Source organism: Lacerta agilis, chromosome 1, assembly GCF_009819535.1.
Source record: "Lacerta agilis isolate rLacAgi1 chromosome 1, rLacAgi1.pri, whole genome shotgun sequence".
NCBI classification, from domain to species: domain Eukaryota; kingdom Metazoa; phylum Chordata; class Lepidosauria; order Squamata; family Lacertidae; genus Lacerta; species Lacerta agilis.
In genome coordinates, this window is record NC_046312.1 from 42,333,045 (window position 1) to 42,357,664 (window position 24,620).

The following is a 24,620-nucleotide window of genomic DNA, read 5'->3' on the forward strand; positions in this document are numbered from 1 at the left end:
AGGTACATGATAGCTTCTGTGCTTTTTCGTGTGCAAGTGGTATCCGTATAGGACAGATTCAATGTTGAAGTGGCTCTAAAATGCTTGACAAGAACCCTACCTTCAAGTGTGTTATACAATCTTTAACTGTAACAGGTACTGAACTTTTAGCATTTTTAGAATGTGTTTATCATTGTGCCCCACGCAAAGGTTTTCTATGCGATGGAGGTACCAGATGGACAGGCAAGCTACTGGGGAGTTCATATCCCTCCAGTTTTATCTTGATAAGATGCTTTGCTAATGCAAATTCCTCCTCATCCAACATGCCATCGTTATCACAGTCAGCAAGCTTCCAGATTTTCCCCAGGACACTGTTGGGCAGTTTGGAGGTCAACATTTCCTTCTTTGCATTGGCCCCAGAGACTCTACCATTGACTGGTGAGAGAGTGTAAAAGATTTCATCATATATAGGTTTATCTTTGGCAACAATCCACTCCTCCTCGCCGGCTCCTTCCTTGGCACCTTCCCCATAGCCCTGGTCAAATGGTCCTACTGTGGTGCCATCAAATGCCCCACCTTGAACCTTCTGTGCAGGCGTGTTACGCTCTTCCTGGCTCACCAGAGTCATGAGGTAGGCAACTTTGTTTGCCAGCATATTATCTACAGCTTCAATCAGCTTTGGCTTCAGAGAATGGAATTTGGTGAAGTCGTATTTCTCCAACTGCTCCTGTGAAATGGAAAAAGAAAGGATTGCAAGTAAGAACACTGTTCAAAAATTCCTTGATAAAATTCTTGGCACCTGCCAAGCTTGAATAAGGATGACTGCAGAATGAATGTTGCATGAAAGAAGCCTTCAATATGAATAGTTTAGGAAGCTGTGTACATGTTTATATTTACCCAGGCTGCACCATAGAAAAACAACACAAATATATAGTTCTGTGAAATGCTTTAGATAGAAGGAAGCCAAGGTACTTGAAGAGAAACAACCGAGTGTTGACAGTAAGACCGAGTATTTACAAACATTTACCTTGTACCAGCAAAGACACAGATATAATACTTCTTCACAAAGTGCACAGTTAAACTATGGAATTCGCTTGTGCAAGATGTGGAGATGGCAACAAACCTGGGAAGCTTTAAAAGGGGACTAGATAAATTCACAAAGGCTAAGGTTATCAATGGCTACTAGCCATGATGGCCATCCATGGACTACTCCCACAACCAATACAATATGCTTCTAAATATTGTCCTGGGGATCATAAGCAGATAGTGCTATTATACTCATTCCTTCCTTGTAGGCTTCCCATATGCAGTTGCTTGATCACTGTGAGCACAGGAAATTGGGGCTAGATGGACCTTTGGTCTCATCCAGCAGGGCTGTTCTTATATTGCACCCCTACTTATCTATTTACTTTACAAAAGAGGCTCCCTTAGGGTCTGGACTGGGCTGTTCTTGCATGTTCTTGCAAAATCACCCTACATTGATGTTCCAGGCAGTTCTGGAACAGTGGAATCATCTGGTGAAATTCACAGTTTGTGGCCAAATTATGATCTGAAGAGGTGCCTGCATGTGAATCCAGAGAGAATCTTGCCACTCTGGGACAGCCTGCAAAAAATTCAGCTTACCACAATACAGCCACAACAATGGCTGTGTAGTCAGCCTTAATTACTGGATGATATTCTTAAAGATACACCTTTTGTGTTTGTTCATGGAGTGACAGTTTCAGTTAGCAACTCATTTCTCAATTGTCTTAGCTTTTCTCTGTTTCAGAAGGGTATTGAGCAACTTGAAGAGAAACAGAGATATGACTAACTTTCTGGTGACATTCTCATAAACTACATACCTTTCAATACCAAACTTGGAAGTTCTGCCATAAGCTTCAATACCATCAAATGCAACTGCAGAGGCTACAATATCAAGTAGAAGACCAGTATGGGGAATGGGGCTTTTGACCCCTTACCCTTTCAGTAGCTCTCCCCCCCCCAAAGTCCCCCAGGGAGGGGATACTGGTATCTGCAGCTACAGGGTTTTGATTTCCACCACTACCTCTTGAGATCCGGGGGGGGGGGGGGCCACTGGAGAGGGGAGCTTTTAAAGCCTTTCCCCTCTTCCCTCTGCACAGAACTTCTGTTTCATATAAAGACACCACCACCCCAGAATCAATTTGTAATGTAAAAAATCCCACTTCAAGGCAAAAAACTATATGCAACTCAGCATCATGTGTAGCTTGGCTCATGTATAGTCCAGGCTTATGAAACCTGAAACAACAGCCATTTTTGAGCAATGCTTTATTAGTAATCCCACTGACGTGCCTTCTACATGGTCCTAATTTTGAGCCAGATTCAACTACGAGGTTACCTATTATCTGTGAGGATTAAAAAAAAGGAGTGGGGGATGCATGGCACCTTGAAAGGCAGGAAATAAATGTACTAAATAAACAAATTAAGTGTCTGATTTCCTTACACAATAGATAAAGCTGTGGTTTTTTTTGGTAGAGTTTTTATGATAGAGCTATGATTGAAATAATTAGAGGTAAACAAACTATCAATCTGTTGAGGTATTTATACCTGCATTTTCTTGACTTCAGGGAAGTCCCCTGGTGAGATCTGGTATTGTTGCTGCAACTGAATATAAATCTCAGGTAGGTTGTTGATCAGTTCTTTCTTCTTATTTTCTTTTCCAAATACTGAAGGCATTTCCTTCTTCAGGTGACTAATGATATAAGCATGTACCTAAAATAGAACAGCAGGGGATTCAAGTTAGCACTGATTTTCATGCCTCCTGCCTCACAACAGATGTGAACAAGAAAAACACTCAAGAGACATCAGTTTAATGTTTGTTGCATTGTACAAAATACACAAATACTAAACATCCCATATAACTGACACACTCAATTTAGCTTTGCAAAAACTGCTCCCAATCTCCAAAAGAAGAAAAAAAGGGATTATAACATTCTGTCTCTTGAAGAAATAGAGAAAAAAGTGGCAGCCAGGAAGACTACTGAGATGTCGCTTTACAACTTAGTGCAAATACAGGTGGCTGAGATAGCAGATAATGACTATGTTAAAGAAAGATGGGGCCTCCTTAAGGGAAAGCATATTATTTGCTCATAAACTTTTATGAATTTAACCTATGTGGTCGACACCCCCCCAATACAAATCTATCAGTTAAAATGTCAGTTTAAAACCATAGTTAAACTTAGCTGTGCATGGGGCTAAAGCCATGCGCCTTTCACTCTTCCCCTGCTGCTGCTAGACTGCCAGGAAACAAGCCATGGTCAGGTTTAGTGTTACACCCAAAGCTGGGCTTGTGATTTGTCTTTCTCCAAACAAACCACAAGCTGTAACCAAGGTTTGTTCTTAGCTTTCTGCTTATGGTTTGTTTGCCCATGTTCAGCTGTATTGCTCAGCCAGGCCATAGCTTACTTAACTTTGGTTTAAAGTGGCATGTGAGCAAGGCCAATGATATGCATTGAATGTAACCAAAATAGAAGTGTGTGTTATATATTTGCTGCCTCTGTATTTAAAGACAACCACAAAGAGATGCCATGAGGAAAGCAGGGCAGTTCCTGTCTATGAGGTTTTCAGCCTTCAAAGCATTTAAATATGACCTATCACACTGCACACAAGGAATGCCAGAGCGGCTGATAAGACCCTGAAGTTGATAGGGAGCTGACAACTGACTTACTCAATTATTCTAACATGATAGGAATTTCAAGAGTATGCTTAGGAGGGGAAGGCAACATCAGAATGAGAACCTACATAATGCTTTTGCTTTTCTCTAAAAGAAAACAAACACCCACACAAAAAAAGAAAGATTGTGGTGCTCTAAAAGAACCGCTTTATTGATTGGAATCCATTTAAAGTCTTTTCAAACTTCCTTTTCAACTCAAGTCTGCCGCTTAGACAATTAACTGTTTGGCTTAGATTCTATGTTAAGCTAAGGAAGTTCAAGGAAGCAAAGTTTCACCTCTTATCCATGCACCCTTGCAGTCAGCTACAACACTCCCTCAAGCCCCACGAGACTGGGTAGGGTGGGGAGCATTGTCCAAAACTGGACTTTGATCCTAAGATAAGGATGTTTATAAAAGGAATGTTTCCCATGCCTTCACCACCATCCCATCCCAGATTAACAAGGCCAAAACCCTGTCATACGCGCTCCTCCGATTCTTTTTTTCGGATGGAGCTTTGCATGTTCCCTCGGCCCTAAAGGTGTTCAAGGCAAAAGTGGTCGCCGTTCCTGCTTATGCTGTCCCGCTTTGGGCTGCGATGACAGATCTTGCCCCTCTTGAGACGCTGCAAAATCAATTCCTACGTCGGCTCCTAATGCTCCCCCTGTGCGTAAGCAATGCAGCCATTCGACTAGAATTGAAGATTGCATCCTTAGAAACTTGCCTGTGGAAGCAAGTCTTCAATTATTGGTTAACATTGTGGCATAGATTACCAAGCCACTACCTTGTCCAATGCTTATGGCGAGATGAATTCTCTAGCCTTTGGACTAGTAGAATTCATGCCAAACTCCTGAGTTATGGAATCTCTCCTTCAGATTCCCTAAAATTAGATCAAATTACTGCTCAAAGATTGATCCGCCAAAGACTGGATGACATCGATCTACAGCGAAATTATATGCTGGGGGGAGGTGTTTGTTCGCCCCAGAACATTGGTATCACCTTAACTTACTGCGTTCCATCATACCTCTCCTCCCTTTCGACTGTTGTCCATAGACTGGCCTTCACCAAAGCGAGGTTCAACGTTTTTCCCTCCAACGTCCTGAGACATAGATTCTCAAAGGGCCAAGCCTCCGCCATGTGCGAATGTGATAAGGAGACACTGGAGTCTCTCCAGCACATTATGTTCGCTTGCCCCTTGTTCAACGTACCACGGGCAAATTTGTTGGGATCAAACATACAGAAACTAGAGGGCACCCCACCAGAATTCCACCTCGCCCAAATCTTGCAGGATAAGGATACTCATACGACCCTGAAAGTGGCAAGGTTCCTGGTCGCTGTCCTTACCCAAAAGCGACGCCAAGGAGCACTACAAGCTAGCTAAGGCTTAGTATGGCATTCTATTTTATTGTTACTGTGGTGTTTTAGCGGCTGTTGTTCCCACTTGCACAAGTTGTTATCTATGTGTTTTTTTTACTTGTATGGGCCTATGGCCGTAAATAAAATTCTATTCTATTCTATTCATCCCATCCCAGATTGTTCAGGAGGCCCCCAGACTCTCTGAATGAGCTTTTGAGGGGCTGATGGTGATTGAAGGAAGGTGGATGGGTTGAGAAACTGTCCTTTCCTTTCACAGCTGTTGCACACTAGGTCAGAAGTTTCACTGGGTGTCCACTAAAATTTCCAAGATGACTTTCCTGCTAAACCACTACCAGTTCCGACTCCACATATGGTTAGGATTTTTTGCCCCAATGTGCATAACTTTAAAGCTGCTTACAATGAAATGGCATTTGCCATTTTAATGTTCATTCACCCAATTTGGAGAGATCTTTTGGAGTTCCCTGCAATCCCTTTTTGAATCCCAACCTGAAAAATCCTTTTCTGTCCATCCCTAACTCCAAGTCATTTATGAACAAGTTAAAGACCACAGGTCCCCATTGGTCTGGAAAGTTTCCTTTCCTCCCCTGAAAATAAAACAATAATCACCTTGATTTAATACTCTCAGCTCAACTCACTTTACAGAGAATGTCCACTGCTGCACAGAAAGCAGAGAACGAAAGATAACAAAAAAGGCACTTCACCAAGAAGTGCTCAAGGAAAGCCCAGCTTTATCCCACAATTTTACCTTTGCAAGTCGTGATCTCTTGATAAGGTCATTCAGTTTTCTCACTGTTGCCTTTTGTGGTAGGTTCTGGATGTCCTGGAACAGATCTTGTGTTTCCACCTCAAACAGCTTTCGGTTCTCTGAGTTTTGCAGGGGCTGAGACCAAAAAGAGCCAATGTAGACACGCAACACCTCTGGAGTGTTAATCACTTTCCCCAAAGACCACATGAGTGCTCCATAGACTCTCATTAACTGCTGGGTGTCTACTTGGTCAGCCTTATTCAACACAACCCGGATCTTGTCATCCTGGCCCCGGAACGCTTTGATTGCTTCTGAGAACTCGTCAGAAATATCAAGTTTGTGGGCATCAAATAAGAGGATGATACGATCAACACGCTCAGCAAACCACTGCAGAACCTGACAGAAGTCATAGCCTGAAAGAGAAAGGGGAGAAAGAGAGAGGAGGGTATAAAATCTGACATTGCTTAGGTTCATGCTACCTTTGATGATGCAAAGGGTATTTTAAATCACAAAATGTAGAACTTTTATCTGGCAGAAATTCTGTCATCGGTTATTACAGAATTTCAAAGTAATATTTAATCATGCACCTAGTTCTTGTATTGATTTTTTTTTTAAAACTGTCATTAATTTTGGCTGGATCACTTCCAAAGTAGTCACTGTTTTTAAGTTAATTAAGAAACAGACCTTCTAAAACACACACACACAAACACACACACACACACACACACAGAGAGAGAGAGAGAGAGAGAGAGAGAGAGCCCTAGATTAGATTTCCTGACAGATGGAAAGGTTATATGATATCACTGGCAAATCAGATATCAGCCAAGAAGAGGAAATGGTAGGAAGAAGATAACTATGTAAGTGCTCAAGGAAATCAGCTGGGTGGTCTTTAAAATAAACATTTTCATTTTGGAAAGCAAAATGAGCCCCCCCCCCCTCTCTCTGTGTGTGTGCACTGGACAAAAATGCAAGGGGAACAGAAATTTCAAGTTTTATCTTGTGCTTCTCCAAAATAGAATAAAACATGAGCCTGGTTTGTTGGGTCAGGATGAGAGAAATGAACCATGAGCTCACATTCAGACATCACAACAAGCCAGAGTCTGGCTTGATTCCCAGCAGCTGTAGGAGTTGGGGAACAGTAGCACTGCACATTAAACCACAGCTTGTTTTGAACTGTGGTTTAATGTGACATGTGAACTGGATTATTGAATAAGCCTCCATGAGGAGGAAATATGACAACTGGGAGGTCAAGCATTGAGACAGACCTTTATTCTGCTACAAGAATATATTCTGTTGTCTCTCTGAAAAAATGAACTCTAGCTGTATAAAGATGAGGGCTGTGAATTTTCACCTTATAGAAAGCAATACCAACCCATGCACAACAGAATGCAAAACATGGATTTAATAAAACCTGGTGCCTATCCATTCATCAGACATTAGTTTAAAACAAGGCACCAGAGACTTCCAGGAATGTTACTGGACCATGCTGTCACCAAGCTGATAAAGCAAGCACTCAAGAGATTAGATGGATTAGCCTGTACAGCAAAACAGGTCACTAGTCCCTGCAATTATTTTTCTGCACTACTTATTTAATTAAGAACCTGATGTTTTTTTGTTTGTTGTAAGCACTCTGGGACGGGGAAAGGGTGGGACATACATTTTACTATAGATAAAACAAAGTAACAAGCTCACCTCTGCGTATTCGCTGTTTCTCTCCTGAAAGAATGCCGGGGCTGTCTATGATGCTAATGCTCTTCAGAACCTGATTGGGCAACTGAGCACACATGAACCTACAGAGAAAAACAAAAGGGCCCAGTTATTTTAATATTAGTTTTCAGACCTCTAGGAAAAGCAAGAAAACCCTTTTCTGTATCTGAACAACAAACGAGGGACCCCCTAAGTATATCAGATAACATTTCTGTTAGACCAGGTTTCTTGGGAGAAAAGCAATGACAAACCCAGACAGCATCTTAAAAAGCAGAGACATCACCTTGCTGACAAAGGTCCATATAGTTAAAGCTATGGTTTTCCCTGTAGTGATGTATGGAAGTGAGAGCTGGACCATAAAGAAGATTGACTGCCAAAGAACTGATGCTTTTGAATTATGGTGCTGGATGAGACTCTCGAGAGTCCCATGGACTACAAGAAGATGAAACCTATCCATTCCTAAGGAAATCAGCCCTGAGTGCTCACTGGAAGGACAGATCCTGAAGCTGAGGCTCCAATACTTTGGCCACTTCATGAGAAGAGAAGACTCCCTGAAAAAGACCCTGATGTTGGGAAAGATGGAGGGCACAAGGAGAAGGGGACAACAGAGGACGATATGGTTGGACAGTGTTCTCAAAGCTACCAACATGAGCCTGACCAAATTGCGGGAAGCAGTGGAAGACAGAAGTGCCTGGCATGCTCTGGTCCATGGGGTCACGAAGAGTCGGACACGGCTAAACAACAACAACAACAACAAGTTATATACATTTATAGACATATGCAGAGACAGAAACCACTTTGAAAGTTAAAGGAATGCAAGATGGGGTTGTGGAGTCATGTGGACTAGCACCTCCCCTTCAGCCATACATGTGAGAAAGGGCTCTTTCATGTAGGGTTGCCATATTTCTAAAAGTAAAATTCCAAGAGCGAATATACTGAGATCCCCCCTCACATGGAAATGCTCTACCATGCATACATTGGGAAATGCAGGGAGTGTTATGCTATACTACCTTCCTGCCATACAAAAAGAAGAAAAGCCTTGCTGTATTATAGACATTCTCTTCTCTGTGATCATGTAATGTCAGTGCAAATGATCAGTTGTCAAGGATTTCCTATCAAAGCATCCTTGTACAAAAACAAAACTTATATAGTTTTAGGAAGAGCCATACCGCATAGAGAATAGTCACTGGTTACAGTTGTGACTTGGATGTGCTGAATTAATGTTACAATAAATATGAGATGGGCTAAGGGAAAGGGGGGGGGGAATTGACAGATCAGTTCATGATGGAGTGGGCATCTGAACCCCAATTTCTCACATACCAGCCACAGCAATTAATGAAGGAGAAGCAAGAGTAAGATTTCTTCCTCATTCTTGAAAGGGAAAAAAGTGATCAAAAACTATAAAACTATATACACATGGCTATTGACAAATTCTAACCCATATCCTAGTTAAGAGAGTCTTTTCACACTGGTGCACAAGTTAAGAAAACACAGCAAGCAAAACATACCAGGTGGAGTAACGTATGCTGTTTACTTTCATCCACTTTTAACACTGCTTTCCCAATTTTAAAAAATAATTCCTAGGGTGCAATCCTATTGGTTGTCCTTGTGCTGTTGCTCAAACAGAGATATTTGCTAACAGAAGAGAAGAGAAGAGAAGAGAAGAGAAGAGAAGAGGTGGCAGTTTTTGCAAATCCTTCTCCTCCTTGCAGCTCTCAATGATACTCACCCCGCAAATCTGTTCTGGGCGATTGGCTGACCCTTAAGAACAATTTTTGCGGCATGCCCTAGGCTGCAGGGGGAGGAAGACATGGCAAAAATCTCTCACCCTCCTCTGTTAGCATGCAACTCTCACTGCATCTAAAGTTCGATGCAATCACTGATGTTTTTTTGTATGGTTTGGGCTGCAGATTTTTTTTTTAAAAAAAGAGCTTTAAAACCAGATTTAAGATTGAACTGGAAAAAAAATGTTTTACAACGTATTCTAGAGAATGTGATTTTCCTCCTCCTGCGCTATCGTATTTTCTGCAAAATCCTTTTGACTTTAGCTGAGTATTACTGGAAGCTAAAGAAGCGAGTATTAGGAGAAGACTGAGCTCTTTTATTCCAGCTAAACAATGACACAATGTTAAAAAATTTCCGGAAGCCGAGCAATGAAGAAGTAGGAGCAAGTTTTACAAGAAAAACAAGAACTGCAGTGATATAAGGAGATAGCACTGTGCAATACAGCTAAGCTATTTATAGGGAAAAGGGTAAGGGCAGCAAAAAAGTAAAAAGTGGGAAAGACATTATACAGCAGTATAAATGCAAGGTGTCTGAAGTTTTTAATACAGTCATACCTCGGGTTGCGATCGCTGCGGGTTACGCGTTTTTGGGTTACGGATGTGCCGAACCCGGAAGTACCGGAACGGGTTACTTCCATGTTTCGGCGCTCGTGCATGCGCAGAAGCGCTATATTGCGCTTTGCGCATGCGCAGAAGTGTCGAATCGCGTCACGCGTGTGTGAAGACGTGGCACTGCAGATTACGGACGCTGCGGATTGCGAACGTGCCTCCCGCACGGATCACGTTCGCAACCCGAGGGTCCACTGTATAGACTTACTAAAATTAGCATTCTACAAACCTTTTGCAATGAGAAGCAGCCCTGTGTAACAATATGTTTAACAACATCTATCTGGTTAGAAAGAGCTAGGCAAGGTACAGTAGTTTGTTTCTATGTGCATTGGAAGAGAGGAAGAAACCCCACAGAGAATGACTGAAAACAACCAAAGCCGAAGAGGGGTGTGAGTACACTTGGAGAACAGGATGCACCCCACCCTTTTCTTCCCTTTCCCTTTGCTCACGCCACAAAAGCAGAACCAGAGCTTAGAAACTGGTTCCACATATGGTGGGTGGGGGTGCGATGGCGTGGGCCTGGGGGGGAGGAAGCGAAGCTAACAAAACTTAGCAGTGTTGCTTTGCTTTGCTTGTAGCTCTAACTCTGTTTCAATGTCAAGAGTGAGGGAGGAATGGAAAGCATCTGCCTCACAGTAATACATCATCATAAAGCTCTCTCAGTATCTTACTTATGGTGCCAGAAACACACACACACAATGGTGACCAATGAACCCCGTTAGGGCTCTCCTTGATCACTGGGTGGTGCAGAAACCTGAAGAACATTATGAACCCATTGACATGCTGTACCTGCTGATGACTACGGGCAAAACAGAGTAACATGGTACTAAAAATGTAGCTTATCAGTCAAAACACCAATGCCCGCAGAAAGCAGCCAACATTTAGCAGATTAATGGTGTAAGAGTTTTTGGCAGTAAAGTGAGATAGAGAGCTTACATTTATGTATTTGGACATTCAAACTTCCAGGGTGTCTTATCTGGAGCAGCTCAGGAATTTGGCAGGCTAGAAAGCAAATACCTACAAACCATGCGAAGCCTGAGTCATTGCTATGGAGTTGGCCTAATATTTTCGCTGCCCTTTCCATAGTGTGAGGCTCACCCACAGCCAAGAGAGAAGTAGTTTACGGCTCCCACCCCCAAATAATATTCTTCTTGGCTCATTTATTCATTTTTCAATGGTTTTCATTTACTATTTGGAAAATTTTGAGTCATCATCCTTGAAGGTCTTCCAAACTCTTCCAGAAATCACTACTCAGAAGCTGTTTCAACCACTTAAATGGGTGCATTCAGAACCTACAAAGGGTACTGCGAATACAGCAGAGTAACAACAGAATGACAACTACTAATGCGGTACAGATATAATGTGGAGCAGTCTTGCTCCAGTTACATCAGAGGAGTGCCCATTAAAGAAACCCAAGCACTAATATAGTTTGCATTTGGTCCCCCATAAATATTGTACTGTTTCCTGGTTCTGCTGGATCTCTCAGCGGCCTTTGACACCATCGACCATAACATCCTTCTGGACCGGCTAGAGGGGTTGGGAGCTGGGGGCACTGTTATACAGTGGTTCCGCTCTTTCCTCCTGGGCCGTGTTCAGAAAGTGGTGGTGGGGGATGAGTGTTCATATCCCTGGGCTCTCACTTGTGGGGTGCCTCAGGGTTCTGTCCTCTCCCCCATGCTTTTTAATATCTATATGAAGCCGCTGGGAGAGATCATCAGGGGATTTGGGTTGGGTGTTCATCAATATGCAGATGACACCCAGCTCTACCTCTCTTTCAAATCAGAACCAGTGAAGGCGGTGAAGGTCCTGTGTGAGTGCCTGGAGGCTGTTGGAGGATGGATGGCGGCTAACAGATTGTGGTTGAATCCTGACAAACCAGAAGTACTGTTTTTGGGGGACAGGAGGCGGGCGGGTGTGGGGGACTCCCTGGTCCTGAATGGGGTAACTGTGCCCCTGAAGGACCAGGTGCGCAGTCTGGGAGTCATTTTGGACTCACAGCTGTCCATGGAAGCGCAGGTTAATTCTGTGTCCAGGGCGGCTGTCTACCAGCTCCATCTGGTACGCAGGCTGAGACCCTACCTGCCCGCAGACTGTCTTGCCAGAGTGGTGCATGCTCTGGTTATCTCCCGCTTGGACTACTGCAATGCGCTCTACGTGGGGCTACCTTTGAAGGTGACCCGGAAACTGCAATTAATCCAGAATGCGGCAGCTAGACTGGTGACTGGGAGTGGCCACCGGGACCACATAACACCGGTCCTGAGAGATCTGCATTGGCTCCCAGTACGTTTCCGAGCACAATTCAAAGTGTTGGTGTTGACCTTTAAAGCCCTAAACGGCCTCGGTCCTGTATACCTGAAGGAGCGTCTCCACCCCCATCATTCAGCCCGGACACTGAGATCCAGCACCGAGGGCCTTCTGGCAGTTCCCTCACCGCGAGAAGCAAAGCTACAGGGAACCAGGCAGAGGGCCTTCTCGGTAGTGGCGCCCGCCCTGTGGAATGCCCTCCCGTCAGAAGTCAAGGGAATAAACAACTACCTGACATTCAGAAAATACCTAAAGGCAGCCCTGTTTAGGGAAGTTTTTAATTTGTGACTCTGTATTGTATTTTGGTATTTGTTGGAGGCCGCCCAGAGTGGCTGGGGAGACCCGGCCAGATGGGCGGGGTATAAATAATAAATTATTATTATTATTATTACTTGAAAGTACTACATGGGGCTAGATATTTACACTTAGAAGTCTCATTGTTTTCTGAAAAACCCACACATTAATTTCAGCATGTACCCAAACCTTGTGTTGGTCTTTACTCAGTGCTCTAAGGCAGTGCTGGAGAACCCCCAGCCAGCAGGCCTAATCAGATCTGAGATGGGTCCCAATCTGGCCTTGTGAAGCCTTTTATGTCTGCCTGCCCCACCCATGACATCATATGCTGTTCCCACCCACCAGTCAAAGTTGGTCCATAGGCGGGCAGGAAGGAATTAAGGACCCAGGCTGTCATATGAATCCAGTTCTCCACCCCTGCTCTACAAGGACATTCATTTTGTGAGCTTTTGCTTTAAAATCATTAATATTAGATGTGCATCATAGCAATTCTAATAATGTAATTTAGTCTAACAGAAAGAAGTTTTTCTTTAAAAAACACACAACTATTTTGAGCACTTATTTTTCTACATTTCCCGTGGGGGTGGGGGGAGGAGACAAATGAAAAGAAAAATGGTGAAGGAATAAATATACAATATCCAGCCGCATCTCCACCATTGACACACGCCTGCCATTATTTTAATCAAAACTAAGGAATGTAGACATATTCTACTCCCAAGATAGAAAACAGCAGGGACAATCTGATCAATGGAAGAGGGATTTAAGATCATGCCCAATAATTTGTAATGTCTGGATATTCTTCTTTTTAAAAAACATTGAATTCAATACTTTGAGGGAGGAGGGAGGAGAAAGCTTCATAGCTGTAGCCAACAAGCAACCTATACAATTAATGCCTACAGTACCGCAGCACTCCATCTTGGGAGTATTCATTGAGTGCAATTCAACCCCAAGATCAAAACAAGTCTGCACACAGCATCAAGAATTGTTCTCCCACCCACCATTACTTACCTATTCAAGAATGCATTTCCAAAACGGCTGAGTTTGCGAAATGGCTTTTTAGGGTCTACTACAAGAGCATTCCCAGGAACACTCCCTTCAGTGTCTCCATGCATGACAGCAATGAAGGAATCTGTAGTTGGTTCTGGACCAATCCTCATTCCTGGAAAATCCTCTTCCAACAGATACCTGTGGAATGGGAAATAAGAATACCGAAATTGAAACAATCAACAAACTGAGACACAAAACATGAAGGGCAACCCTTCTAACAGTAAGTAGGGAGATCAGTAGCCAACTCTCCCCGAATGGGGATTTCTACAACCGTCACCATCACTGAGTCACCCACTATATTTCCACTTCTGTCTGTTGCAGGCTTGTAAGTTCACTATTATTTGCAAATAAAATACAGAAGGGAAAAAAGGTTGGGCCCTACAGCTAGACGAAAGATTTGGTTAGTTAACTGCTTGATCAAATTTTTGTAAAAGAATTGTTATGTATAAGAACAAAAGAGCCAACAACCCTTTAATCAATCAGGTTTGAAAGTTAGGCTGATTACAGAAACAAGTTAATTAACTATTACTATTATGAACTATTCATTCATTGTGTGAATGAAACTTACAATCGTGCAATAGAACTTCCTTTCCTACCCTCACATGCCGTGCACACACCCCATCTGCTCTGGGGGCACCCACAACCCTCTGGAGAAGATTTGGAGTGACATTTGGAGGCTGGAGACAGCGGGGGAAGTTCATCTGCTCAAGTAAAAGTTTGTTTTTCCTTTTATCCCAAAGTTGTTCCACCCGCACAATAACTAAATTGGATTCAACTCAATGATATTCTTCTATCTCATATAAATGCTATGTAATATTTATGTAAATGTAAGCAATTTACTGAGCAAGTTCTTCTCTCGGATTTTATCCTGAAACAGCAGAATCAGGCAATTGTGCCAAGCAGGTTGCGGATCAAATCTTCAAACACCAGCAGACAAAACTGATTTTTTAACCTCCATGCAAGTCAATCAATATACCCTTCTTCCTGTTCACCTGATTACCAGGCCAACTTTTAATCTCCTATGGTCTTTTCTAATCTTAAATTATGCAATATGTAATAACAAACTTTTTTAAAAAAAGAAGCGGAGATATTTATTTCCTATTCAGCTATGTTTGCTCTTCAGTGCTGCAGAGTTAGAGGACAAACCACTCTTACTCCTGCCTTTGCTAAGAAGTGAAACTATAGTGAAATGTTTAAAGCTCGGCTGTTACCCGCTTAGTAGCATTTTTGCCTTATGGAGCATTTGATCATGGCCAACTAATAGGAAGACAAATAGCAGTATGGAACTAGTCAGTTGCCTAGGTTGCCAGCCCTATAGAGAAAACATGTAAAAATCACTATGTTTGTTCAGTGTTTCCCTGAATGATATAATTCAATTATTTTAGTAACATAAATGAAAAATTAACAGACCTTGATAGCCACAATAAAAGCTAGATGAATTCAATTATAGCTGGCACGCCAAGCAGCATTATTTCCAATCTGCTCTCAAATAAACCATGTGACAATTATTTTTTCACTACCCACATCCATAAACAATTACCTAGCAACATTTTATTGGGTTATCCATTTCCTGCTGTACACAGGGGGGACATAAAGGCAGGATAGAAGATTTATTGTTGTAGGACAGAAATTCTATATTTCTGTTGCACACTGTCAATAAAAGAAAAGCTTCAGCTCCTTGTAATTGTGCTCTATTAACTTTGTTCTTGTTTTTAAAAGGCAGCCCACCCTCCCTGCTACATTTAGGCAACCATACTGCAACCAGTTTCACATGCTATCTGTGCTAATAGGCAATTCACTAAGACATCAGCTCTGGGTGCCATAGCAACAAGCCAAATTCAAATATTGGGAAAGGGAGTGTATATTTAATTTCAAGTATCATGGAGCACCATAGTGCAGCCATATTTAAAACACTGTGAAGAGTTCTGGTCAACCAATTTCTAAGAGACATGGTACAGAAAAAGGAAACTAAAACGATTTAGGGGTTGGAGCCTGTGTTGTGTAGTGCTCAGTGTTCTGTCCTACAATATGTCAGGCTAGGTAGGGCCTGGGAGACCAGGGTTCAAATCCTCACTCAGCAATGAACATCACGGGGTGACCTTGAGTCAGTCACTGTCTCTTAGCCTACCTCACAGGTTTGCTGTGAGAATAATATGGGGCAGGAGGGAGAACCATTTTGAGGTCCTTGGAAGAAAGGTGGGATATAATAAATAATTAATAATAATAATAATAAATAAATAATCTTCCCTGTGGAAGAAGACTGAGCAAGGCAGGTCTTTTTTCCTTTAATATATATATATAGAGAGAGAGCGCAATATGTACATGGTTAGGAATGATATATTTGGAATGGACACAGAATATGAAACACTTCCTTCATTACACCTCATGTAAGTACTTTATGGGATTAATTAACCACCACATGGCATGAAGGACATTAGTCAAATTACTAATTATATTAATTAGTAATATAGTAATTATATTACTAAAAGGTTTAGGATAAACCAAGTGATACCGAACAAAAACATCGACTCGAAACTGTTGATCCTTCGCTTGTAATGTGTGAACAGTTCTGCCACCTGTGTATTTCCCAAGGTATATGGCTAAACAATGCTGGAGACAGAATGCTAGACAAGATAGACCTGTACTCTGATACAGCATTTCAGGCTGCAATCCTAAACACATTTAATAGCATTTAACTCAGCAGGACTTACTTCCAAGTAAATATGCACAGGACTGCACTGTTACTAACATGAACTAAATTGCTCCACATCAGAGGTTTGCGAACCTAGTGCCTTAACAAGTAGACACATGCACACACACACACACACACACACACATTACCATCTTCCTTCTCAACTTGCAAATTGCTAAAAAAAAAAAAACCCATAGAAGCAGAGTACAATAAAAGACAAAAGTGAATTTTTCCCACTCCACTCTGTTATGTTATATTATTAACACAGGAAAAGCAAGGATTTATGTGGCCAGTAGGTATCGGGGGAGCAAAAGTTCAAAGGCATAGAGTGATATACAGGAAGGCTATTTTAAGATAGTCTGAAAAAACGTAGAGTAGTTCACACAACAGACATCCTGAGGATATTTGAAGATTGATTGTTTGTATTCTGCTTGCATTTCATTCCCACCCCAATCCTCTTTCAGCTCAATGGAGTCAATTTTTCCTGAAGCCCAGTTCAATTTGAGCTTCAAACTAGAGCAGTGTTAAGAGTTATCCTTGAGTCCCTGCTGTGGTAATCACAGAAGTCCTTTTCCAACTCCACTCCGGGGAATGTTGGGGTAAGTTCATCAGGGAATCCACAGTGGGAAGAATCTGTAATGCCAGACAAGCCTTCCTGCACTTGTTCAGTGGCAGCAGAGGGTATGGTGTGTCCCAGGTGGAATGTTAGTTCACACAGGACAATGATGAGGCCCAGTTAAGCCCAACCAGTGCTCCACCTAAGTCAACCATGAAAAGCCTACTCTTAGGAAGTCATAAAAGGGCAAGTGAAAGGAGGCACATAGACTGCTGTAAAAGAGGAAGGGAGGGAAGGGGGGTGGGGGAAAGATGTGGGGATGGGGTTTACTTGGTGACAGTTAGGAGGGGAAGGAGAAACTGAAGACAGAACTGTAGGAATAAAAAAGAAAGACAGCTTAAAAGACACCAGGAAGCAGAGGAAGAGCTGATTCAAGCTATCATATTTTGTGTCATAAGCTTGTTTGAATGTGGTCAATATAGGCAAGAGAGCCAATAGACTGAAATGAACTTCTTATGGCTGGTTACAAACAACTTAATGTAATAAAAGGGTTTGAGGTTAACTTCATTTGTACTTTGGTTTATTCTAATTGTTAAATTATTGTTTGGGCTAACTCATTTAAGCTATAAGAAATATTGCTCATATCAATTACACTCTAGAGAGGTTGCCAACCAGTCATCTTCCTATTCATAACTAAAAGCTGCACAATGAAAACATTTCTAATGCACAGAGGTTCCATGACATACCAACAGGCAGGCAGAGGTTCTGCAGCTCACTATGGAAAGGTTATCCTGAAGGGAAAATATTTGAAAACAACCAGTCTGAAGCTTACTTGCTTCAGCAATATGGAAATGCTTCACTTGCACTGCTGGGCTTCTAGGATGAGGTGAGTTGAATCCATAAATTGTTCTGATGGGCGGTGCAGAGCAACAGGGCCAATTTCTTTCCTCTCTTGTGAGCACTCCACCCTGAATTACCAGGCTAAAAACTATTTTTGACTTACTAGCAAAAAAAAAAAAAGCAAATCCTGTGGTACTAGATTTGCTGAAGAGTAGAAATCCTGTTTGAAATAAAACACATGATATTTGAAACCAGTAAGGAGGAATAGAAAGCGAGGAGGTTAAAGAGTGCATGAAATCTCAACAGAAGTACATCAAAATGTGTGCATTCTCTGTTCTGCCTCACAATCAACTAAAAAGGTCTAAGAGAGAAAACCGTTTCATACTCATTTCTCCACATTTTACTCGAGCAAGCCAGGGCTGAACTGATATTACCCCTGTTAAGACCTTTCCCGGGAAAATCAGAGGCTTACTATGTCAGGTTCCTACTGGAAGACCGGATAAATGATAGAACATTAGCAGTGGCGAAGTTTCTATTGGTGGTGGCAAGAACCAATGATCTCTATTCCTAAATCTGTACATAATGCTTATATAACCTGAAGGCGGGTTGTCGAAACTGTGTACTGTTTTATAACGAATTGTTGGGTCTCTGGACCGTAATAAAGATTTAATAATAATAATAATAATAATAACATTTTACATACATGAAATCATGGAGGAGATATACCATAAACTGGAAAGTGCATGCAACAAACTGGCAAATATTTATGCGATTATGCCTTCTAGTAGAAGCATAGCCACAACCAACCCACGCATGTACTGTCTGGTTCACAAATTAAGCAATCAGGGAGTGAGGAGAGAAGAGGTGAGCAACTACAAGGGATATAGTATTTTTGGTGGTGGCATATCAGATTCTTAATCTCAGTTACCTGGTGCATAACCCAACGACCTTCAGGTGCCAGGTTAGAACGATTTTGTTTCTCCAGGCTTCTAATTGGCCATTAAAGAGTTTGCTGCTTCTGAACAATGCTTTTGGGGGGGGGGAGGCTGACTGGTTGTTCAATGCCTCACCTACATACAAACCATCTAAGTCATTTTCAGAAACAACAGATGCTACATGCTCTGTGTATCATTCCCCTGAGTTGACCATGAAAAAGTGAACAAATAAGAATGTTCAAAATACCCAAAAAGCATTTTCAGAAGAGAATAGAGCGGAGTGTCTAGATTTCCCAGATATTCACATATCTCCTGTGGTACTAGATAGCTAAACAGCTGTTACTTGTATAGCTTTACAATAAATAAAAATTACATTGCACTTTTGTTTGATGTGAATATCTGTTAAAAAGAAAATACTTTATGAAAGACATGTCTATTTGTTTGCAAACTAGTAAGGCAAATTGGAATTCTATATAATTCAAAAATGTCTTACAAGCAAATTGCTATTAGAAGTAATTGGTCAAAATCTTATTCGATTAATGTCTACAGTTACCTTTGCAATAATTTAAAGTGAACATTTCAGACAAGTTACAAGTCTGAGCAGTGTGTTGACAAATGAAAAGAAGAATGCAACTAAGTAATGTATAGTATAATGTATATACAATGTAATGTGTAACATATACAAATTGTTCAGTTGTGTTTTTCCTGTACAAGGAAAAGTAAAAAGGAAGGAAAGGAATTTCCCAGAAATAAAATTATTTGTTCTACATGAATTTCAAGTTTTGTCTGTGAAATAACCTAGTTATTAGGGTTTTGAATTAAAATTTGATATTCGTTTCGAAGCTGTCTAGGCAAACACTGAGGAAGAAAACACAGCTATAGCAGAAAAGCACAATGGCAGAATCATCTTTGTCGTCTGAAGTCAGGAAAGCTGTTACTGCAAGTGTACTGTACAGCTTTGGTATGTAAAGTACTTCAAAGATGTGGTTTAAAGGACACTTTTAAAAAATCCTGTGTTGCATAATTTCAGTCATCAATATTGTACACCCTTCTGCACAGCAGTAGGCATTCCTTATTGTATCCATCACAACAGCACCTACAACCTCAAGGTCATTGTTCTTCTTTACCACCTCACTTTCCTTCAACATCTTTACATCTAATTGCCCTTAGGTGTTGAAAGCAAAATTGAAGAGTTTTGTGGTACCTTAAAGCCTAACTAATTTATTATGGCATGACTAAAGCCCACGTCATTTGTTAGTAATGAATGTGCTATTGTCACAAGACAAAATACCAACACATCTTCTCCTCTGGAAGACATTTGCAAGTGGATTTTTTTTTTTTTTTTGCAAGTTGAAGGCCTATTTTTTTTAAAAAAAAAAAACTTCCTGGGATATTTACCTAAAGGGTGTAACACTGACTTTGTGAAGGTAAATATTAAAGCTCAGGATAACTGGACAATGAGATGTCAGAAAGGTAAAATTCTGAAAGGGGTACACTCTGATTTACCAACCAAGGGACGAGAAGCCTCAAGCATGGGGACCAAATGTGGCCTTCCAGGTCTCTTTCCCAAGCCTCTGAGATTCTCGCTCACTGACCCTATTTCACACCCTTTTTGAGTGTATTTACCTGGCTGGAATATGTCCTTGAACTATGACAATATATCTTGCATTGTTTTGTACACACATTGAAGAAGAAGAGTTTGGATTTGATATCCTGCTTTTCACTACCCGAAGGAGTCTCAAATCGGCTAATATTCTCCTTTCCCTTCCTCCCCTACAACAAACACTCTGTGAGGTGAGTGGGGCTGAGAGACTTCAAAGAAGTGTGACTAGCCCAAGGTCACCCAGCAGCTGCATGTGGAGGAGTGGAGACACGAACCCGGTTCCCTAGATTACGAGTCTACCACTCTTAACCACTACACCACATTGGGGCTCTTTTTCAGCCAATGGGGCACAATCCCTTCTGTGCAACCTTACCAGAGTTTGTAAGATGTTGGTGGGCAGGGCCAGAAGCAAAGCTGGAAGAGAAAATGAATCTGAATTTTACTTTTGTGCAGTAGACTAGTTTCCATGAACATGGACTGAAAAAGCGTCCTCACATGTGTGCTAACCAATGAGCTATGCGGGACTAAAAAAGAGGGAATGTGTGCAGTGAATATTCACCACAGCAAGGGAGGGCACTAACAGGGTTAATATCTAGGAAAATTAGAGATTACACAGCATCAGCTGTTAAGGAATATTTGGTATGCAAGCATCTGTGAAGTATGACTAGTTTGGTTCAAGAATCCCTACGTGTCATGACAAAAAGAAATGTACAGCCCTGCTATGCAAACTGAATCAAGGTAGAGATCCAGTTAAGCGAAATACTGGGGGGTGGGGGGGACACACCACAATACATAATAGATGGCAAAGAAAGGTGCCCAATTTGTGAGGAGGCACAGATTGGATTAAGTGTTTGTTAAGGCACAGGATGTATTGGATTAAGTACTGCCACTGTTTAGCAATAAGAGCTACCGGTAGTACAGCCAATATACCGGGGTAGGCAACCTAAGGCCTAGGGGCTGGATCTGGCCCAATTGCATTCTAAATCCAGCCCACAGACGGTCCGGGAATCAGCGTGTTTTTACATGAGTAGAATGTGTGCTTTTATTTAAAATGCATCTCTGGGTTATTTGTGGGGCATAGGAATTCGTTCATTTTTTCCCATCAAAATATAGTCCGGCTACCACATAGTCTTGAGGGACGGTGGACCGGCCCACAGCTGAAAAAGGTTGCTGACCCCTGCCATGTAACCTCAACCTGAACTCTTAGTCTGTAGAATGGGAACATTATCTTACAGGTTATTTGGAAAGATGAATTATACTTGGATTACAAAGCATTAAAAATATTAGTGGGTTGGCCTGTGCTGTTCACTCAGACAGATAGAATATGGTAGTTACCCAGCAAGACCCTAACAATAGAACAGACAGAACACTGAAGCTTATCCTAGTTCAGGGGTCTGCAACCTTTAAGACAAAAAGAGCCACTTGGACCCGTTTCTGAAGAGAGAAAAAAAGTGGGAGCCGCAAAACCATTGCGGCCCACAAAAATATAAACACCCAGAAGCTCATAGCACAATTTAGACAGGTAATGAAGAGCAGGTAATGAAGGCAAAATGTCAAAATATCACGAAACGCCCCCCCAGCCAAACAACAAGCACTGTATTAAAGGAACCGTCCGAACACCTGACGCTGCAGGGGCAAATCTAGAAGGGGAAATCCAACCCCCCAGAATACTTCCGCCCCATGAACAGCACAAATGCAACCCTAAAGGTTTAGCAAACTTATGCAAAAGCACACAGCATGCACACTGCCCCAATCACTATTGGCCAGCAGAGGGGCTGGGCAAGGCAGCTGAGAGGGGCTGAAGCAGGGGGCTGATCACGTCTCCCCTGCAGGCGCAGGAAAACATTCCTTCAGAATGGATAAAACCCTTCTTTCAGTCCATGGAACTCCCGCTTCTAGGGGGCAGGGGGCTTCTGGGGGGCCACTGCCCCCTCCTGCCCCCCCCCCCCCGTCGGTACGCCCATGCTCGGGCCCCTTTCGCCACGCTGCTTAAGGGAAGTCTCCTGCGCGCCCCCGAAACAGAGCCCGGGACTGGTCGTCCCCTGAGCTTTTTCCCGCGCCCATTTCATCCCGTTGGGCCGCCCTTAGCTGAACAGCCGGGCTTCTTTTTCCTTCCCAGACTGCCACGTGTCCTGGAGCCGGGCCCTTCCACTTTTTAAAAAGAGGGCTTCCCCCTCGCCCGCCGCCAGCAGCTCCACCAGCAGCAGCCAAACACAAGCGCCGGGACAGGCGCCAAGGAGGGAAGCTGCTGCGGTCTGCTGCTGCCCCTGCGCTGGCACGAAACGAGGCACGCATGAGCAGCACAGCCGCCAGCAAGGTAGAGAAGTGGGTGGGCGCAGGCGGGCCAGCAGCGTGGCGCAGCACCCCCTACATTTCGGCGCTAAACGCACCGGCCCTGCCCGGAGCCGCGGCAAAGGTGCAAAAGAGCCGCATGCGGCTCCGGAGCCGCAGGTTGCAGACCCCCGTCCTAGTTCAACACACTGCCCAAAAAGGGAGGCATATCCACACAGATACATTCGTCAACACATTCACAACAAGGCAGTAATGACAAGAGCGGAATGCCTCTCAAGTTCACCTATGTGCCCCATTAGGCTGGCTGGGAAAAACAAGAGAACCCATCACCATTTGCTACTACAGACCCTTCTTTTGAAATTCAACAACCTCCACATCCTATGGCCAGTTCGAGTATTTGCTATCATAGTTAAATAATAGCAAACATACATTGGGGTTTAGGACCCCATTCCTTCCAAATCGTGACTGATTCAAGGATGTTATTCTTGTTTTCTGAATTTTTATCCTGGCCTTCCTTCCAAAGGAGCTCAGCAACCACTGAAGTGATTAAAAATACCACTATAAAATAAAAATGTATCCAAATACTTCCAAAATGTGGCAATATAAATACAAGCACCATTCGCAGGGTGATTACTTTATTTCTCCCCGCTTTTATGACAGGGATGGATAACAGTAATCAAGTGGACCACACAGCAAAGGATTTAGGTTTGATGAGGCCCTAAGCTACTGAAGGTAATGGGGCCCTTTATATGTCCAGCTGTCCTGAAAACAGCAAAATGTCACTTTTTTGTGTTGAATATGTTATATGGTAATTTATGGACCTAATAGGTATCTAAAGCCATTTGCACATAACAAAATATGTATTTTATCAAAGTAATTGTTTTTTTATCTTATATTTTGGAAATGTACATCCAGTTTCTTTTCCCTTTAATTTTTTTTGCCCCCCCCCCCCCCTTATACATAAATCCAGCACTGAGCAAAGGAACAAAAAACACACACCCTACAACCCAAACTTGCTAATCCTTTTTGGAATTAATAGGCAATTCAACTAGGCCCAGGTTTAAATTCCCACTTGGCCACGAAATCCTCTCAAGTTTCCTTGGGCTAGTCACTTCCTTTCACCACAACCTACTTTACAGGGTTGTTGTGAGGTCAGATGGCGAAGGCCACCTTTAAACTCTTTGGAGGAAAGAGAGGCTATAAATATAAACGACAAAGTAACAAACTTTGGCAGGTGTCACTTATTCAAATGACTGTGGGGCAATTACCTGGAAGCTAGTCATATTTTAGATAATTGTTCAGAAATGACAAGAGGGCTGCCTCACCCCTCCTGCACTTCCAAAAGCAGGTCAAGGAGACACTGAGCAGCTGAAAGATGTGGCGGACCTTGTAAGAAGACCTCCATGTACACACACATATATATATATCACTTTTAGATTAATAACAACAACGAGGAGAAGAAGGAGAAGAAGAAACAACAGGAGGCGCCTGGGGCTTCACAGAGGGAGAGATGGGCCAGAAGGGAGACGTGCGCGCCTGAGGTGACGCGCCCTTCGCCGCCTGGCGAGGCCGGGAGGCGTTTTCCCCAGGCGGCGGGCGAGCGCGCGCGCGCTGGACCTACCGGATGAAAGTGGTCTTGCCGGTGCTGTACTGGCCCACGAGGAGCACCATGGGCTTGTTGTCGAAGTCGGCGGGCTCCAGCGCGGGCGAGTGGAACTCGTGGAAGTGGTAGTGCTCCTCCAGCGGCAACAGCTTCTTCGCGTAAAGCTCCTTCAGGCCGCCCGTCACCGTCTCCACCACGTCCTCGCCTTCCCCGGGCCGGTGGCGCCCGCCTTGCTTCAGCCAGCTGAACATCTCGGCCACCTCTCGCAGCAGCAGCAGTAATGGGAAGCAGCCGCCCTCGGTCCCCCCTCGCTCGCCTCGCCGCTGCCCGCACTGGAAGGCCGAGCCGGCAGACGGCGAGCCCCGCCCTTCCTCCCCGCTTCCGTGCCTTCCGCCCTCGCTCTGCGCCGGCCTCTCTCGGTCGGCGGGGCGGAGGCTGGAAGCACCTCAGACTCAGTTTTCTCTCGGTCACCTAACAGAGCTGCTTTCGAGGGGCGGGGCTTGGCTCCACGTTATGGTGAGGTTACTATAACTCTCCTCCATGAGCCCAGTTCCCCCTTGATGACTGGAAAGGAGAGGCGAGCAA

At 43.1% G+C, this 24,620-nt stretch overlaps 1 protein-coding gene across 1 annotated transcript; it reads right to left on the reverse strand.

The window, feature by feature from the left end:
• Positions 1 to 46: 46 nt before the first annotated feature.
• On the reverse strand, positions 47 to 24,309 carry EHD4 (EH domain containing 4). Its single transcript, XM_033145809.1, has 6 exons — positions 24,054 to 24,309; positions 13,476 to 13,652; positions 7,462 to 7,559; positions 5,770 to 6,182; positions 2,545 to 2,709; positions 47 to 706 (listed from the first exon to the last, which is right to left on the reverse strand). The coding sequence occupies exons 1-6, from the start codon at positions 24,284 to 24,286 to the stop codon at positions 170 to 172; spliced, it is 1,623 nt and encodes a 540-aa protein (XP_033001700.1). The 5' UTR covers positions 24,287 to 24,309; the 3' UTR covers positions 47 to 169.
• Between the last annotated feature and the right edge of the window lie 311 nt (positions 24,310 to 24,620).